Consider the following 18,148-nt stretch of genomic DNA (forward strand, 5'->3'; position numbering starts at 1 on the left):
AGAGGAAATCTGCTTGGCGGAGGGTCTTAAGGTACAGAACCATAGCTAGAAGATACAGTCAAGGAGACTACTGGCACAAATTGAGAAAGTTTATGGGAGGGAAGAAAAGAGCTATGAGCTGGAAATGGGGAGCTAATCCTTCTTCTGACTGTTGGTGTTGAGTGTTGGTGTCACCTCTCCCTCTTTTGCACCTTCCCCAGATCAGTAAGTTGCATAAATGATTTCTTACCTCATCTAACCTATCTAGAGAGTGAGACAAAGTGACAAAGTGACAAAATAGAAACAGAGCAGGAAGTAACAGAGCAAACACAGAGGAGGTTTATGGAGCAGTGATTAAAATGTGGTGTTCTTTAAATGCCAGGAGAACAGATCAGGTGTAGGGCCAGAGTACAGGGAGACTGGGGGTGGAAGGAAGTGCTGAAGAAAGGGAAGTTTTTGTTGTTGGTGCTTTTCCTCCATATTTAAACCACTAATGCCACAAAGGTAGGATGAAAGCACGTTGTGTCTCCTAGGGTACTTCATTAAAGGCAGGAGATTTAGCTCAGGGCACTTTGCACTGTCCTGTCTATGCTAGAGCCCTTAACCAACACACAGTGAGGCAATGCTTGTGTTACTCCCGTTACCTACGTGTGCTGCAGAGTCTTGCAGTGCTCTGAGTCAATAATGTGTTGCTGTGTCAGCATGGAGGGCAGGGTGCTAAGCAAACCACCAGCTTTAAAATGCTGTGACAAAAAAAAAAAAAAGAAATTGCCCATGACAACAAGCACTATTGTGCTGTGAATTCCAGGTTCAAGCTGGTTTAGTGTTTAATGAAATTTGCCCCGCCTTCCCTATAGAAACTATTATTTCTCTGCCTTTCAATCAAGTAGCAGTCATTCCAAACAGAAATCACTGCAGAACAGTAATGGGAAGTAATGTTACAAATACTTGTTCAACCAAATATTTTCTCCATAAGAGTGACACAAGACTGGTGCATTTTCATTCCTAAAGTAATGCTATTCCTGATCTTTGTTCTGATTTCATTTCAGTAAGGACAGGCAAGAAGATGGTAAATGATTTCTAAGAGTCAGCCAGCAATGCCTGCCCGTTTTCAAGCACTCTGCCCCCAGCTAGATTAGCTTGGCTTGCAGAAAGGAAAGTGCTTGGTCTGGGATGGTGCAGCCCCTGTGCTCCAGTGTAAACCAGAGCTAAAGGTGGTTTTGTGATGGATATGGAAGAGCTGTGGGTTGGCCTGCTGGGCATGTTCTGCCTAAGATGAAGCATGTTGCAGTGCCAGGTGCCGAAGAGGTTTTTCCCTGCCAGGGGGCAGGCTGATGCACATAATCCTAGGAGGAGGGCAGTGACAGCTGGTGATGTGGCACGTGTTGCAGGTGCTGTACTAAGTGTCTTGCTTTGTGAACACCCCCAAGTCTCCCTCTGTAACCTAGTACGGCACCACTGGATGGAGCCTTGTGCTGTGTGTGCTTGCTCCAAGCATTTGCAGGTCTCCTGATGTAGACAGACCCTCCTGCTGCCCTCTAAGTACCAGCCCCCTAGAGCTCCCCACCTTAGAAGAGTTCCCCTGCCAGGGAAGAGCTCCCCAATTCTTTCACAGCAGTGACCCCAAGCCTCAGAAGTGCTGAGGAAACCCAGCTCAATCTTGCCCCCTTAGAAGCAAAACGCGAGACAGGAGTTTGAGTGAACTACAATACACCACAGTGTTTATTAACTCTGCATTAGTGTGATAAGCACAATGCTGCATCCACGGGAAATCTCCCCACACTCTTAAGCTTGTTCCTTCTGCTTCTTCATCAGCTCCCTCAGCTGCTCGATCTGGGTAGTCACGCTGCTCTTGGCGGTACCGCCCAGGGCAGTGTACTGCTCCACGCTGTTGACAAAGTTGAAGACCTGGGAGACATCACTGCTGAACTGGGGGCTGGGGAGGCAAAAAGAAAAGGTGTCAGTGCAGGGTAGTGGGTGCTGGTTGCTGGCTTTCCATGCTCAGTGCCTGCAGATAAGGGAGTGGAGGCTGAGCCTTATTGCAAGGGAAAAGCCTCTGGCTGCTCTGCCTATGCTCTTGTAGTGCCACAGGAGCAGCTCATGGTAGACCAGAGAGCTAAGCTGTTTCTTTTCATAAGAAAGCCTGTACAAGCCAGGCTGATATCTGCCATATCTCCCCTCAAAAGGCAAAGTGATAGTGATACAAACCTGATGCTCTTCAGGTCCTCCAGGGTGAGATTATTGATGGCAATGCCTTTGGTCTCGGCAAGGTGGACGGCCTTCCCCGAAGCAGTGTGGGCTTGTCTGAACGGCACCTGTAATGAAAATAAAGTGCAGAGTCAAGTGACCAGGCACCTGGGTTGCAGATTCAGGCAAGAAAGAATGTGTTCTCATTTGTGCTGACTTGTTTTTAATTAGGGAAATGAAATCTGAATCCGTGTTTTCTGGGGTGTGAAGAGGGGAGGCATTAGGACGTAAAATTCCACCTGTAAATTACTATCAAGTCCACCCGGCAGCAGTTCCACTACTTGGGATACATGTAAAGAAAGGGTTTCCAGCTTTCGTGTTTGTTGACCCACACTGATCATCACCTGGGGACAGAACAGAAGGCCTCATCTCAGGCCCTCACTGAGCAGTATTCTGCATCTAAAGAAGTCACAGCTCCAGGCTTCCCTACTGCACTTACTCCTTTGCGAACCAGGTAGAGAGCCAGGTCAGTAGCCAGCATCTCAGGGGTCAGAGCCTTCTCCATGTTCTCCTTGCTGATCTGTAGAGAGAAGCGTCAGAGGGAGACATGATCATCTGCTCCTCCTTGAGGAGGTGTAAGTGGTCACACTGAGGGTGCTTCATTGCCAAAGGACCAGGATCTCCAACAACATTTTCTGCAAGCTAACTCCCAGATCTAAGTGTACCCGAGCTGCTGCTGTGGTGGGGGCATAAAGAGCAGTATGAGTGAGCAAGAGGCTTCATCTTAGCATCAGTGTATTTCTCCTGTGGCTGTGCTATGCACAGAACGTGCCCTCTCCAACCACGTGCAATAGTGAGAGGCTGAAACCTTACCTGGAGGGTAGAGATCACCCCAGTGGCAACCTGAAGCACAGCAGTCAGGGTGTCCACAACATCAATGACAGCCTCCTTGTCCTCCTGCGTGAGAGCATGGATACACATCACTGTTAGATGGAGCCCAACCACATGGGCAGCCTGGCCAGCAGAGGAGGCAGCAAGTCATCTCGGGGGCTCCTGCTGGGGTGGGCTGTGAGCTGCAGCATGCGGTGCCTCAGCCCTGTTTTTTATCATCCTGCACACAAGCAGGGAAATGCAGGAAAATGAAGTGCAAGAGCCTGCACCCAAGCCAAAGACAGCTGTGCCAGTTCAGAGAAACAGACTGAAGCCTAACAGCAGTTTTACCTGCAGGTCCTTGTTGTAGGTGCTTGGAAGTCCTTTGAGAACCATGAGAATTGAAGCCAGCTGCAGAGAGAAACAGGCAAGGCAGTTAGCTTGCAGAAGAGGAGCACTGCCCCAGCAGAAGGTCAGAGCCCACATTGGGCACAAATCTTTTTTCACACAGAGGCCGAAGGAAGATGCTTCAGCCCCAAAGTGAGCAGCTCCCCTATCCCTCTTCTTTCTTTAGCACACTCACCCGTCCAAACACACGTCCAGCCTTGCTGCGGATCAGTTCCAGGCTATCAGGGTTCTTCTTCTGAGGCATCAGGCTGCTGCCAGTGCTGAAAGAAAGATGTTTGCAGTGTAATAGTTGTCTGGAGCCCAGTGCTGCCTCTCAGAGAGGAGAGAAATCAGAGGCTACTTGGCAGGCCCTCCAGAGGTGGCATCAACAGGCAAGAGTGTTTCTGTGGCCTTTGGAAGGCAGGGCTGTGGCTGTGCCATCCTGAGAGACAGGAAGTCTGTTAGGATGTTACCAGAGTCAGAAATCAGTGTTCCCTAATGAGGAATGTTCTCTCTTATCCTGTCTTTCTGCCAGGCTTTTTGTGCTCTGGGGAGTTGATTTGTGTGTCCTTGTGCAGTAGGGAGCTCCCCAGCTCTGACTCAGTCTCTCAGGTGGGGAGAAGGGAGGAGGAGAGGCTGAGGGAAGGGCTGGCTGCCCAGGGACCAGCACCTACCTGAAGGCATCAGAAAGGGTCAGGAAGCCAAACTCGCTGGTGCTGTAGATGATGAGATCTTCAGCCATCTTGCTAAGGTGGATCATCAGCAGGGTGGCAAAAGAGAGGAATTCCACTGCAGGAAAGGCAGGAGGTCATTTAGAGATTTTACCCACCTTGTTAATGAGGTTAACTGGGAAGTCCTCTAGAGCCTGCTTCTAACATGGTGGAAGAAAGAAGCGATGGAGTTGTGCTTACCCACAAAGTCTCTCTCACTAATGGCATCCATGCTGTTCAGGCTGATGGAAGCAAATTCCAGCTCTGTAAGGAAAGCAGTGAACACAGCAGTCAGGGTTGGCACGGCTGGAGCTTGAAGGCAGCAGGCTGCCCCAGCCTGTAAGTGACTGTGAGCCCTTGAGTAGCCCCAGGAACATAACCATGCTGAACTTTTATGCTGCACAGGGCCTTCACTGTTAGGCGTAGGTGACTGTTACGCAGCAGTGCTGGTTGTTCCTGCTCCCACCTCACAGACATGGTCTGGATCTTTGCAGTAAAAAAGCCCGTATGAATTATTTCATCTTGGTCCAATGTTACAGCACATGACAGAGCTTTGAGGCACCACCTGTCATTGCTTCCCCTCCTCCCAGACACTTCAAGTAGGGCTGTGCCACCCTGTTCTAGGCAGACATTACCGCTACGCAGCATCTCTCTGTCAATGTCCAGGGGGTTACCAGCCAGAGCACCGCTGCCAGGGAGAGAGAAACAGGAGTCACTTATAACATCCTGTCAACTCCAACCAAAGATGCACAGGGAACAGAACTCTCAAGATGTCAGAGAGCCAAGTGATGCCCAGGGATTCCAGAAAGTTGGCTGTTACCTTCCCAGGGGCAGGACGTTGATCCTCTTCTTCACCTCTCCCAGGCGCTCAGAGTCACGGGTCAGGGCAACAGCATGGCTGTGAAGGGACAAGAGAGAGAGAAGGCATCTGAAGTCAGGAACTGTCCCATGAGCCGAGAAGGAATTATGGCTAGATGGTGGGGGCATGTTGAGAGTTGGCCTCCAGAGCCAAGTGGGACTGAACATGGGGACGTCTTGTGGTAAGTTTCAGGGTTAGGTGAGGCAGGACTAGCTCTGTGCTGCCAGAGGATGGTGGGCTGCTGGGCTGCAGCTGAGCTGAGCTGAGCAGGCTCCCTGGAGCTGAGTGTGGAAGGTGGTTACCTGAGCAAGAACTGGCTCCATCTGATGGGCTGGGCCTTCTGCAGGTGGGTGTAGCCAGGCAAGATAACATCAATTTCTCTGCATGTGAAAGGAGAGAAAGAGGTGAGCAGCCCCTGTCAGAGTAAGGGCAGGGCACATCAGGCTATATCCCCAGCATCCATTAGGCAAAGAAGAATGTCTCTGTGAAGTGAACTGTGAAGAAAGATGGGCTGTTGTCTTTCCCTGCATTATCCCAGACTGCCTGGCTGTAACTTCCCCTGCAGAAGACCTTGCTACTGCACCCAGGTGGTCTTGCAGTTAAAGAACAAGCCTAGAAATCTGTCCCAGCAAGGCCAATGCCACTGACTGGGGAAAGGACTTACATGGCAGCACGTTCCACCAGGGTCTTAATGAGCTGCAGCAGGTGAGTGGAGATGACAGAGAGGGAATTCTTCATGAACAGCTTCAAGTCAGTCACAACCTGGACAAGATTGGCCACAGTCAGTTGAAGGAGACTGTTACTTATATCATGAGCTTATTTTGTGACAGTAAAATAACTCCCTCCTTGTTCTATGTGATGGGAAGGCACAACTTCCTCTCATAAAATGTGTCCTTGGTCATTCTGACATGATAATGTCACTATATCTTCCTCTCAAGGAAGAGAGCTAATGGCTGCTCTGGTCAGGATTCTCATGAAGTGTGGAGCAGGAGGAGTAAAAGGGCAAAACCAAGTAGTTCTGTACATACCTGTTCGTTCCTGCTTCTTCCAGTGTGCAGCTTTCCAGCAATATCACCAATCAGCTCCTGAGGACAACAGGAAAACTTCCATCAGTGTCTCTGTATTCTAAGCAGACTACCCCCAAGTGCAGACCTCCTCCCAGCCTGGAAAAGACTCAGCTCTAGCATTCTGTAAGTAGCTATGGGATCTCTTTTGGGGAAGGGCAATTTGTATGTTTAAGCTTGTACAGAGTCTCTTCCACAGAAGTGGTCTTGGACATGCCTAACCATGCACTTAGATTCAGTACAAGAGACAGTGAGGAAAAAATAGTGGGTAATAGACACGTGTACTTATTGTCAGGCAGGTCTAGCTAGAGAGGGACAGGAAGAAGAGTTTAGAGGACCAAACCTTCAGTCTGCGTTCATTGGCAGTTTGGATATCCTCATCGCTTTGGGTCACTATAAGGACTCCCTTAGACAATTCCTCAGAGATCTACAAACAGCAGAAACACAAGTCAGCCCCTGCTCTTCTGTGCTTTCGGAGGCTGTAGGTGTCCCCAGCAATTACCAACTTTTGCCGTCCTAATGGAAGTCTGAAAAGATCCAACACTGTCATTTTTTTACGCCAAAGCTGGCTGCTTACTCTGTCCCCATATTCTGTATTGCACTTGGTGGGATTCATGTTTTACAACCTTGCTGATTCTGCAATGTTCTGTCCATAGGAGGACTTAAGCGATGCAATGAGAAAGCAAGCTGAAATGTCAGTCGTTGCTGTAGCATTGTCCACAAAGATTTTCCTATACAAACATTGTATAGACTCCCCATTGTCCATGGCGGGTGAGCAACAACAATGGATATTTCAAAAAAAAGCGCTTATCTGCTGACTCCTCTTCACCCCTATACAATGCTATGCATTGCCTTCTACTAACTCAGGCAGCCAGACACAAAAGGATCCCAAGCGCCAGCGGAAAAAGAATATTCCTAATTCACACTGAAACAATTCCTCGGGAATGCTCAGTTTGAAGAGGATGGGGGCCAGGTCACGCTGAGCACATCTCACTGAGGCACCAGCCTTCCATAATGAGCACCCACAGTGGGCTCATCAGGGCTGCAGGCTCTCCTTCCTGAGTTTTCAGCTGGTTCACCTCCTACTGCCTGGCTTTGGTGCCTTTAGCTAGATGCAATCGGAGTGTCCATCCCCTGCCCAGAGTGTCCCTCAGAGTACCAAGAGGACAATACACATGGGCCTCTCTGGTTCTCCCTGATTTAGGGCAGCATTCCCTTTCAGGAAGGCACTTCTGCACATGCCTGGTGCTAAGGAATAGCAGTTGAGGGTACAGAAAATGGTTTTAGAGCAGCAGCTGAGGGAGGTGCTGTCTGATAAGGAGCTATTTATTGTAGTACTGTTGTGGGGATTGTATGTAGGCCTGAGCACAAGTGACAGTTTATGAAGGAAATAAATACCTTTTCCAGGCCACTCAGGATCTTCTCCAGTTCAGTCTTAGTTAGGATCCCAGCCTTCTCCAGGGCTTTGGCATAAGCAATGCTTGCCTGGATATCAACCTCAGACAGCCTCTGTTCAGTGGATATGGAAGTGCTGAGCATCTGCATGATGGGATCCGTGCTTCCGACAAACCTTCCTCCCATAAGTTTATCCCCCTGAGAGTAATGAAGTTAAAAGGCATGTTCAAATGGCTTACTGATACATTCTCCTAAGAATCATTTAATGCTTAGCCCACTCTTTATCTAAGTAAAACTGAGGGCTTGCCCAGGCATCTTAATTTTTTTCAGTGCAGTAGCACTAACCAGAAAGGTCCCTGGACTTTAGAAGCTTTAGAAATTAATTGAAGAGGTGGAGTGCAAGTCTCTGTTACTAATATTTAGCCCTTGAGCTGTCAGGTCAGGAGTCCCCTAAGATACTCTACCCTATGTCTCTGTGGGACTCTGGAAGGAGTGTGTACTCTCCTTGAAAACAAATATCAGGGCATATGGCACAAGAGCAGCACAGATCTGTCCTGTAAGGCAGCTGAAGGTCACTAACCCTCTCATAGTCTATTAAAGAGAAAAGTAAGGGAGTCAGGGTTATAATGAATGCTAGCGTCTACTGTTACTTGGAATTAAAAAAAAAGAAAAAAAAAAAAAGGAAACCTTTCTTTTGGGGAGACTGTAAGTAAATATTGGGTTGACAAAGAGCTGTGGGCCAGAAGTAGCCACATCCCTTTTGGCTTAAACTCAGATCGGCTAAGGGTGCAGACTGTTCAGTCTTACAAATTTTAAGAAGGGAGAAAAAAAAAAAGCAGCAGTCCCAAAGCCCCCAAAGCACCCCCAGGAGCTCAGCAAGCCGCAGCACTGGGTGGCAGGATCCCACTACCATGGACAGCGGCGGAGGGACTCGGGGAACCCCTGCCCCACATCCCTGCCAAGCTGGTGGACCTCAGAGGAGAGCAGGGGAGAGAGCCTCAGGGGTGAGCCTGGAGTCATTGGGAGGTTGTTATTTTTTTTTCATTATTTCTTTAAAACAGGTTTGTCAGCATGAGAAATCGGAATTGCAAAAGCAAAGTTTTGCAGCCCTTCGCTGGGAATCCAGTCCCCTGGGGTGAACGGCACCGGGGTTGGGGTGCTAATAAAGGCCAGTGCTGGGAGCACAGAGCTTGGACCCGAAGAGGCATCAAGATATATCCTCCCTACTGTGGGTTTTCACCAGAATCAGAGGTGAGTCTTCAGAAATACTGCAGCAAACATGCTTGCTGTCGCGTTTTCCGCTTAAAACCCGGCAAAATAAAGTGGGCAGAGAGGAGCACCCAAAAACACCCTGATGGACATAGTAGGGCGCACTGCCGGGGTTACCAGTCAGTGGAGCTTGCGTTTTCTAGAGCATCCCTAGAGCACCCCGAGAGCACCCCGCAGTTAAAGCAAAGCTCACCCTCACCTCGGATGCCATCTCAGACGACGTTTTGCTCGGGTGTGCGGCGATCCCGGCACCTGGTGCAACCTGTGGAACAGCGAGGCGAGGCTCAGTTCTGCTCTGTCCCAGCCCAGCAGTGGGACAGGACCCCAGGACCCCTGCTGCCCACCCGGCCCTGCTCACCGTGTCTGTAGTGGAGCCCTGGCTGGTAGCTCCGTGTGCTCCCAGTCCCTGCTGCCCCGCTTTTACGTGCCTCGGAGCCGGGCTGGTGGCTCGTCCCGCCCTGTTGGGGCGGGGTGGCCCCATGGCCAGCCCCACCACGGCCCCCCCGCAGCCCCTCACCCTTCCCACCCCTCTCCTGTCCCCAAACCCTGCCGATCCAGCACATGATGAGCGAGTCAGGAGAGAGGCATCCTCTCAGGCTGCGAGGAGGAGCGTTGGGAGAGATGCCCTCGTTCATGTTGCTTGTCTGTAAAGTTTCTGGTGGAACTTTAGGCAGCAGGCCTGTGGTGTGCGAGTGTTCTCTGTGTGTTTTCACTGACAGGTCAGCTCCACTCCTAGGAATATCCTTGTATTGAAGGAGTCATTTCACTCTGTCCTCCTCTACATCAGAATGAATGTACTCGGTATGATGGGTAGATCATCAGTGCTCCATCCATGTTGCCACCCCAGCAAACAAGCAAGAATAAAGTAGAATCATTTAGGTTGGAAAAGACCTCTGAGATCATCAAGTCCAACCATTAACCCAGCAAATAGATGGGAACTGGCTGCCCTTTCCAGTTTCCGTGCAGAGGAGCCTTTTTACCCCACTTAAAAGGACACTGAAGCTTTGGGGATTTCTGCTCTCACTAATTGCATGGGGTCATTGCATGGGGTCAGTCTTGGGAAGAAGCTCATGTGAGACTGGGGCTGCAGAGTGTGAGGTTGTGCAGGCTGAAGTGCCAGTCTGGGTCTGTAGCCCTGACAAATAGCCCCAAATCCCTCAAACTCTAAATATCATGAATGTAAATAACTGGTTTAAAATACAGGTGAGATTTGGGAACAGCGGCTCACAAAGCTGCTCCTCAGCACCAGTTTCTCATTAAGTCAGAGCAGTTTTCAGCAGCCACGCCACAGAACGAGCACTTGCTGTTTTGCTGTACAGCGTGTGCTACCACAGTGAAGCATGCTTCCATCTGCATGATCCAGGCCTTTGTCAGAGCTCATGAAACATATTCTGCTTTTCTTGTCCCCATTTTTTCCTTGCCTTTAACTGACCCGCTTGTCCTTTTTCTGCCATTCTTAGTTCTGCAACTTGTCACCTTCTCCCATTCACACTAGGACATCCACACTAGGAAACTGCTTAACTGTTTTGTCATCACATTCTTCATTGCTTTGAAATCCCTTATTTTTAACACTTTTCTCGTCTTCATCAGCCTTTAGGAGTGTCCTTGTCCTTACTTGGACAGAAGACTGCTGATGTTTTGGGAAAATAGTGAGCACTGAATTTACAACCCAAGTGAATCCCATACAGAGAGCATCTCTTTCTCATGGAGTTTGAGGTATGGACTCCAGGTTAAGACACAGCCTGTGTAAGGACTATGTTTTTCTTCCTGAAGCTATCAAACAGGACTTTCCCAAAGAGAAAAAGGGAAAAAGGAGTGATCCCAAGTGCCCTGGAGAAAGATCAGTAATGCAGTGACTTCATGTGAAGTATTTGTGGTGATGTGTTGTGGGTTTTGGCCTTGGACCCATTGAAATAAATTATTCTGATGGATGCTGTGGGACAATAATCTGCAACCCATGTGTGGCTGGGTTTTAATCACTGGGAACAACCTGGTTGAATTTCTGCTATTTTCATCATCTGTGTCTTGACCATGAATCTAGTTCTGCAACCAAGAAACCTTCTGTATTTGTTATCAGGTGATCCTATTTGGTCCTATTTTTTGGTCTGTCTGATACTGGACGTGGCAAGGACATGTACTTTCACATGGGATCTGTCAGCAGTTTCACTGTGCGTTTAGCAAACTTCACAGGAATCGGTTTGTTTGTAGTACGCTGCTTACCTCCTGTCCCAGTTTGTATCTAGGAGGTTACTAATTCTCTCTTTTCCTGTTTTTAGATGAAATGCTCAATAACGTTCTATTTTGAAGCAACATGGAATACAGGGTAATATTTTTATAATAAAAATGGAAGTGAAACTCTAAATACAGTCAGAATTCCTTAATGTAAAACTGGACCCTGAAGAAATAAAAGATGCTTTGGGCTGAGGCAGTTGAATTTTTTTAGGAGAAAAGAGTGAACTAGCATTGCAGAGTAGGCCTTCTAACAAATAGGGAAATGTGTTCTCATTACTATCTTCTCTATTTGTGCTGGTTTTGGTGCCTCTCTACATCTCATCTTCTTCTTCCAGTCTTTTAATTTGCATAGTGAAATAGAAAGATTAAACCCCCAAATCCCCATCCTATAGCTAAATACCTAGGAAGTTCTGATGGAAAGGTTCTCCCCTTACTGTCCATTTATTTCCACATTGTCCACTTATTTTCAATTTTAGCACAGAGAATGGCACATCATTCATCATTCACACATCAGTATTTCCGGCTACACCTTTATCCAAGCTGACATACGATAAGGTAGTAGTAGAGAATAAAGTGCCCATTTTGCAGCATGAAGAAGTTTAATTAAATATATTTTAATGTCCTCTAAGATTTGAATTTTATTTGTACTTGGTTTTGTAATCACAGTCATATCCTTACTATTTCTTTTAGAGTGTATGTTGTTTTTTTTTTCCCCTCCCCATTGGAAGAGTGCAATACTGGTGGAGTGCAGCTCTGAAAGAATGCTTTAGTGTTTCTAGAAATGCTCTGTTCATAACAGGACCTAATTTCATGACTGAGTCTGGGGTGACATAAACTGCTACAACACACCTTCTTTAACTGCATTCTTTTTTTACTGTCGTTTTGGTTCAGAAAAAGAAAAAAGCTCTGTGGACTGAAAGTGCTAGGCAAATGCACTGTCAGCTAGACTGGTGTGAAGCAGTGCTGACATTTTTTGTTAAAAAAAAAAAAAAACGACGACAAAAAAACGAACCTTGTTTAATGAATTTTGAATGTAAAAGAAAAAAAGACACTATAGGGTGATCAGCGAACTGCTGAATACAGTAAACATCTTTCATGACAAAGAATACAAATACCCTGCAGATCTGCTTTCAATAGCCATCACTAGGCCCCCTGCTTTCAATAGTTAATACCGAGGCCCCTCTCTCCAAGCCTTACTGGTAGCAGTCACAAGCCAATGCTTAAAATGTTGACATGCTAAGCACATTTAGAAAGACCTATGTCTGCATTCCCTATGGATGGTGTAGCATAACTGTCTAACATCGAACGTGCGGCATTAAAAACAAAGTTAACTGAGCTAATCACCCCGTCTCTCCTGGAAAATTGTGTGTAAGGGCAATGAGTTCTCTCTGAGAGATTCCCCTTCTCCCTTGCATGATGTCAGTGGGTCTGTAGCTGGTTTATGTAATTAAATCCCAACAGGCTGCATGTTTCTGTTAGAAAATATGTAGGAAGAATATCTCTACTGGAAAGAAAAAATAAAATTTAAAGCCACTGAGAGAGGCATTTGTGTTGTGCTCCTTCTTCCTAGCTGCTGGGACTGGGCATTGTCATCATGGACTGTAAAAAAAGATCTGGATTGAAACTTTTGGAAAAACCGTGAGAATAACGACGATACACTGGTGTTGGGGGAGAGACATAACAAGGAGATGTGAAGGAGAAATAAAATTAATATGCTGGAGATTTTGAACCCATATCTAAAGAGAATGGTGAGTTGTAGGCAAGGATTAGTAGATTCCTGGAATAAAACTCTGAAACTTGATAGAGTCTGGAAATTCTGTATTCTCACATGAAAGCTGACTTCCTTTCCATTCTTTTTCTCTTTTTAGCCTAGCTGGGAGCTGGTGTGCAGGCAGTTTCATGAACAGGGTTTGAAATATGGCAGAGAAGTTTACAGAGCGTTTGCTGTGCAGGTTTTGGCCAGCTTGCAAGGTCAGTTAATCCTGACATGAAAAAGGCCAGCATCCCTTACATCCCATCCACTGAGTCAGACTGACAGCTTTCAGTCTGTGGCTTAAAGACCTTTCTCCTGGCTCTTTTGCCTAAAAACTCCATGAAAAGTGATTCCAGAATATAAATTAATTTCTGTCTGTACAACAATCTGTATGTGAAGGGGTTCACATATCTAATAAAACTTTTTTAGAGGTCTGCAGGTGAAAAGGCATGAAAAAAAAACACTTTACAGAAGGCTTTTAAACTTTGTCCAGCACTTAGGTATCTGATCCTGATGGTTTCTGGATGTCTGAGAGCTGTTTGTTGCCCACTGTCTGTCTGGGCACCTCAGATTGCTCCTGAAGTGTTGCAGTTTGCTCTTATCATTCAGAGCAGGATGAGAATTTTCAACACCCCAAAGTCCCCGATTGAGAGTAGGCTTTCTTCTGGCTTGATTCCAGGGTGAAAACTGGCTGGTAGATTTTGTGGTAGTATCATACCAGGGAGGTTGTGGGCACAAGATGTCCAACCCATCCCGTTCCCTAGATTGCTCTTACAGCCCTGCTGCAAGCAAGCAGGTGTATGGGACTCCTTGGCAAGTTAGTGCTGCTTTGCTTGTGTTTGGGTATGAACTTTCGCCTGAGAGATAATGGCAAAGTAAATTAATCAGTCTTTCTCTGGCTCTCAGTCCCTGGTCCAGATAGAGTTTTTCTTGCAGTAGCCAATGGGATTTTCAGTTATTTGTGCCCAATGAAGTGTCTCTACTTTCCTCAGGAATGAAAAGAGCTCTTTCAAAATTTAATAGCACATAAATTAAATGGGAAAGGATCCCAGTGATGTTAGGAAGACACATGACACTGATGAGCCTGATAAGATGCATGTGCAGGTGCCTTAACAAACAGCAGCAGTACTGTACAGCTCCTGCAGCTTTCCAGGACTGTTTTTGCACATGGCTAGAGCTTTGATGTGCAGGGGCCCCAGCGCTGCTGCTCTCCTCTTGTCATCACTCTTAACGCTGGCTGACTGTCAGATCCTCAGCAGGTTATCAGAACGTGTTTTGCCCCAATGACGTTTTTTGCACCAAGCTTTCCGTTGACAGTTTTTACTGTTCTGCAAGTGAAATCTGCTTTTCCTTTCAAAATACAAAGGATCTATATTATCTATAGGGATTCTATATATCTATAATCTATATACCTGTTTTCTGTGGTATATTCTCATCCACCATATTATCCAGAGGGAATGACAGGCGCATCTATTTTAAACTTTCTGGATGCCGGAGAGGTCTTTTAGTGCTTCTTGAACGCTCTGAAGAGCCCTTTTTTCTCTACCCAGGGTGGACACGGATATATGAACAATTTGGGGAGCAGCTCGGTGCACACAGTCGGTAGATACAGCTGAGGGGGCGGCAAACCAATCTTTATCACTTGCATTGGTGGTTCAGTGGTAGAATTCTCGCCTGCCACGCGGGAGGCCCGGGTTCGATTCCCGGCCAATGCAGTTCCACTTTTTACTTTTTTTTTGCTCTGAGAGTTCAATTTTTTTAATTAATTTATATATTTTTTTTCCCCTTCCTTCGGCTTTTCCGCTTCCTTCCCTCAGCCTAACGCCCGCACACCGTCTCCGGGCAGGCGCGGGGCCGGCTGTGGAAGGGGCCGGCCCTCGGTGAGGCGGCGGCTGCGCAGGCTGAGGGCCGCCGCCAAGATGGAGGTGTAAGGAACAAGGAATGGGAGGGGGGGGGGGGCGCGGGCTGTTGCTGGCCCCTCAGCATCCCCTCAGCTTCTGTGGGGGCTCCTGGGCCGGGATGTGTGTGGGGGGCGGTATGTCTGCGTTGTGTGTGCTTGGGGACGTGTATCTGTATGGGATCGCGTGTGTCTGTGTGGGGGTGGGTGTCTGTGAGGCAGCGTGTAGGGTGTGTATGTGTGTGCATAGGGCCTCCTGCACCCCTATGATCAGCAGTTTGCTTAGCCCTTCTGCTGAGAAACTGAGTTTATTTTTTGTTTGTTTGCTTTGCAAGTATCGCTGAAACGTCTGTTTAGGAAAACGACATCGTGGCTTAACTTTAATCCTGCTCTGAGTCCACATGTCCCCTGCCCTTCCTGTTTGACTGGCCATGTGTGCACACAGCGCTTTCCTCCGCTCTCTTATTTCTAGTCAAGGAGAAGGGAAATACGAGTACTATTCTGCAGGTTGTGGGGGAGGATTGTTCTTGGAAATATCAGCTAATTGTAGGAGCAGCACGTGCTGGTGTGGAGATGGAAGGAACATAAGGGGTACATAAATAAATACCTGGTGGCTGCAAAACCAGCCAGCCCCAGGCCCTGCGCCCTCAGCCCCGAGGTCACCACATTACACAATGCCTTGTATGCTTTTATCTCGTTAGCACCACTTGGGCACCAAACAATAGGCTTTGACCTATGTGGAAGCTTTGGGACTCATTCTGGTGAGTTCTGTGAGCATTGTGTGGCCATATACATGCACGCCGTCCTGTGGGGTGCGTGTCAGCATCCGCCAATGCCAGCAGAGCTGGGGCCATCCCTGCTGGACATAGAGGCTCTATTATTGTTTAATCTTCTATATGTACAACTCAAAAGCAGATAACAAATCGGGAACGTTCATTGAAATGGCAGTTTTTATTGTGTTAGCTGTAACATGAGTGGTGACCAGCAGGGAAATGACCACTTCTCGCTGCTGTGTGCTGAAAAAATGCTGTAAAACGTGTACGTGGCCTCAAGGTTGTTGTTGCATGTGTGAAAGATAGGATTTGCTCTCCTGAAAGAGATTCGTTTGGTACTGTTAGTAGTAAGTCTGTGATGCCAGTTACACATCCACTTTATTTTTTTTAACCACCTTGAGTAATTTATTTTACTGGTGGTACCTCTTCTAGTACCAAAAAAATGACCATCAGGAGTAGAAGACCAGGGGTCTGAAGACCTGAGCTGTGGGTGGATGTCCCTTGCATCAAAATGGAACAACTTTGACCATGTTGCACTTGAGTTACTGCTGGAATTTAATCTTCCTAGTCTTATACTTCCTGTGTGATAGTCTTCTTAAAGGGAAGCTCTGCACCTAGAAAAACATCTCTTACAATGCCAAAAGTATCTGTTAGTAGAGAAAAGAATCCTCTAAAAATGTTTGGGTTTAAATATAAAATTTTAAAACATGAAGCATGAATGATGCCATACAGTTAAGACGCTTTCTGATGTTATAAATGAAAGACCTTCTCAATAATACTTTGTTTTCGACTAAAATTTGGACCAATGGTGCCTCTGTGAAAGATTCTAAAAACTGTTTATACGTTTGGTGTAAACACGACATTTCTTATTGTCATAATTAAGCATACTTTTTACTTAAAGAATTAATTTCAATGTATATTTTATCTTTTTTTTTTTTTCTGAGTGTAGATTGATAGCTGACTCATGAGAGGACTGCATAAAAATTCCTACTCAAATTTCTACTCAAGTTCAGCAAAATTTTTGAAACTGGTCTTGTTTGCTTACTTTGTAATTCTGATATTTCAGCACAGCAAAAATTGTTGAAGTTTTAAGATCTAGACCGACTCATTTACTGTCCATTGTTAGAAGACAAAATAAGCGTTTTCCTGATTGACAGTGGTTTAGAATTAAAAAGAAAGCAAGAAAGCAATTGTCTTAAATAATTTAACTTCAGATAGGTTTACTGGAGCTGCATTTTCATAGTAATGTATTTACTCTATATGATCCTCTCACTTTAACTATATAATTCCCTATATAATTCTTCTCTGGCATTATTATTTCTAACAAAGAATGTCTTTGATCCATAGGGATTTTTGTAGCAATAGTCTGAATGCAAAGATTCTGAAGAATTGCATTTACCTAACAACAAAAGCTATATGGTTTGTAAAACATGAATGAAAACTAATGCATGTATGAGCTCACTTGCTGAACTTTCACTCGAGTCAGCGAAATGGAAGTTGAAGTTCATCTCAGCGTATTTTAGAAGGTCGTTTTCATTTAAAAACAATGATAGAACCTGTGGAAGTTTGTGGATGCATTTAACTCATTTGAAAGGGATGAACGTGACAGTTCTGTTTCAACAGTTGATGGTGCTTAACAATACATTGTACCTTTTTTTTTTTTTTTTTTATATGCTGTTGCACAGACCTGAGAAAAGCCTTTTTTTCCTTTTGTATGGAAACTTGCTGTTGTTGTGGCTAGTGACTGCTCAGCAGAACGTATTGTTTGGAGAATGTATGGTGTTCTGTGTCAGGCTTTTCTCCCTTTTTTTAAATTTAGAAATATAAAATTACAATATCTAGTAGTAGTAGAGGCATGATTAATTTAAAAATGCATTTGACTTGCTTAATTGGGACAGAATGAGTGAAGAAGTGTTCATCTGGTGGACAATGGGAAGCCCTCAGCCTTGTCCTGCTAGTAAAGGAGTAGCAACACAAAGAATCAAACAATAAAGAAAAAAATGATAATTTTTTTGATGTAGTCATTTGTTTCCTCAGTACAGTGTGTGTAATGGCACACTTGCATCTACACACACACATACAATATGTACATTGTACAAAAAAAGTAATTGTTTTCTTTTTCCTTGATTAATAAATAAGTAGCGTGTATAATGTTAATTACTTTTTCTGTCAGTCCTCATTCAAATAAAACTGGAGGCCTTTTTATATAAGGAAGAAGGAAGAAGATTTGGGTTTAGTTGGTAAAATTGGGTGAATGAATAAAATAGTGTGGCTGAGTAAAAGGATTATGTAATGGAAGTGTGTTAAGATTCATGGGTCAAATTGTGCAAAATATGATGTACACCTACATAATAATTACACCCACGATCTGGGAAAATAAATATTTTCCAGAGGAGGCAACAGCTTGGTAATTGTAGAATCCTCAAAATCAAATTATTGAATTTTTTTTTTGAAGAAATCAACTCCATGAAAATAGCATCTGTTTGTTTTTTTTTGAGTCTTAATAACTCTGCAAAGAAGTTTCAAATTGTTTCATTTGGAACATAAATAATTGCTTTTTTTGTTTGTTTGTTTTTAGAAAAGATGCAAATGCCGCATTGCTGAGTAACTTTGAGGTAAGTTTATCTGCCTTCTGATTTTAAACCAACACTTTAATGCTGGAGGCAGCCACTAGAACACTTTTGAAGCTTAAAATTGCCAGTGACAATCAACAAGACCAGTGTGTGATGTTTGTCCCCCCATTTTATTTGTTATTAAGAATATTTTTAGAGGA

The 18,148-nt window shown here is 45.5% G+C and overlaps 2 protein-coding genes and 1 non-coding gene across 3 annotated transcripts in view; 2 read left to right on the top strand and 1 right to left on the bottom strand.

Moving 5' to 3' along the window:
• Positions 1–1,764: 1,764 nt before the first annotated feature.
• LOC116497446 (delta-1 crystallin) lies at positions 1,765–8,931 on the bottom strand. Its single transcript, XM_032201189.1, has 16 exons — positions 8,920–8,931; positions 7,455–7,649; positions 6,400–6,483; positions 6,021–6,077; positions 5,657–5,754; positions 5,295–5,372; positions 4,954–5,031; positions 4,769–4,821; positions 4,335–4,397; positions 4,098–4,212; positions 3,620–3,704; positions 3,388–3,447; positions 3,035–3,123; positions 2,666–2,741; positions 2,188–2,294; positions 1,765–1,915 (listed from the first exon to the last, which is right to left on the bottom strand). The coding sequence occupies exons 1-16, from the start codon at positions 8,929–8,931 to the stop codon at positions 1,765–1,767; spliced, it is 1,401 nt and encodes a 466-aa protein (XP_032057080.1).
• Positions 8,932–14,349: 5,418 nt separating this feature from the next.
• TRNAG-GCC lies at positions 14,350–14,420 on the top strand. Its single transcript has one exon. It is a non-coding gene; the product is annotated as a tRNA-Gly (tRNA).
• Positions 14,421–14,573: 153 nt separating this feature from the next.
• The window catches only part of CRCP (CGRP receptor component), a 30,880-nt gene continuing 27,305 nt past the window's right edge, over positions 14,574–18,148 (top strand). The window contains exons 1-2 of the mRNA XM_032201026.1: positions 14,574–14,632; positions 17,954–17,990. Of these exons, the coding sequence (XP_032056917.1) occupies positions 14,625–14,632; positions 17,954–17,990 (45 nt within the window). The 5' untranslated portion in view covers positions 14,574–14,624. The remainder of the gene's footprint in view (positions 14,633–17,953; positions 17,991–18,148) is intronic.

Source organism: Aythya fuligula, chromosome 20 (genome assembly GCF_009819795.1).
Source record: "Aythya fuligula isolate bAytFul2 chromosome 20, bAytFul2.pri, whole genome shotgun sequence".
In the NCBI taxonomy this organism is placed as follows: domain Eukaryota; kingdom Metazoa; phylum Chordata; class Aves; order Anseriformes; family Anatidae; genus Aythya; species Aythya fuligula.

What these genes read in the sequence shown, in the direction of transcription:
- LOC116497446 (XM_032201189.1), bottom strand. An exon ending in CCAATGAACGCAGACTGAAG is followed by an intron (nt 6,078 to 6,399) that starts GTTTGGTCCTCT and finishes TGTTGTCCTCAG; the next exon opens with GAGCTGATTGGTGATATTGC. An exon ending in GAAGAAGCAGGAACGAACAG is followed by an intron (nt 5,755 to 6,020) that starts GTATGTACAGAA and finishes AATCTTGTCCAG; the next exon opens with GTTGTGACTGACTTGAAGCT.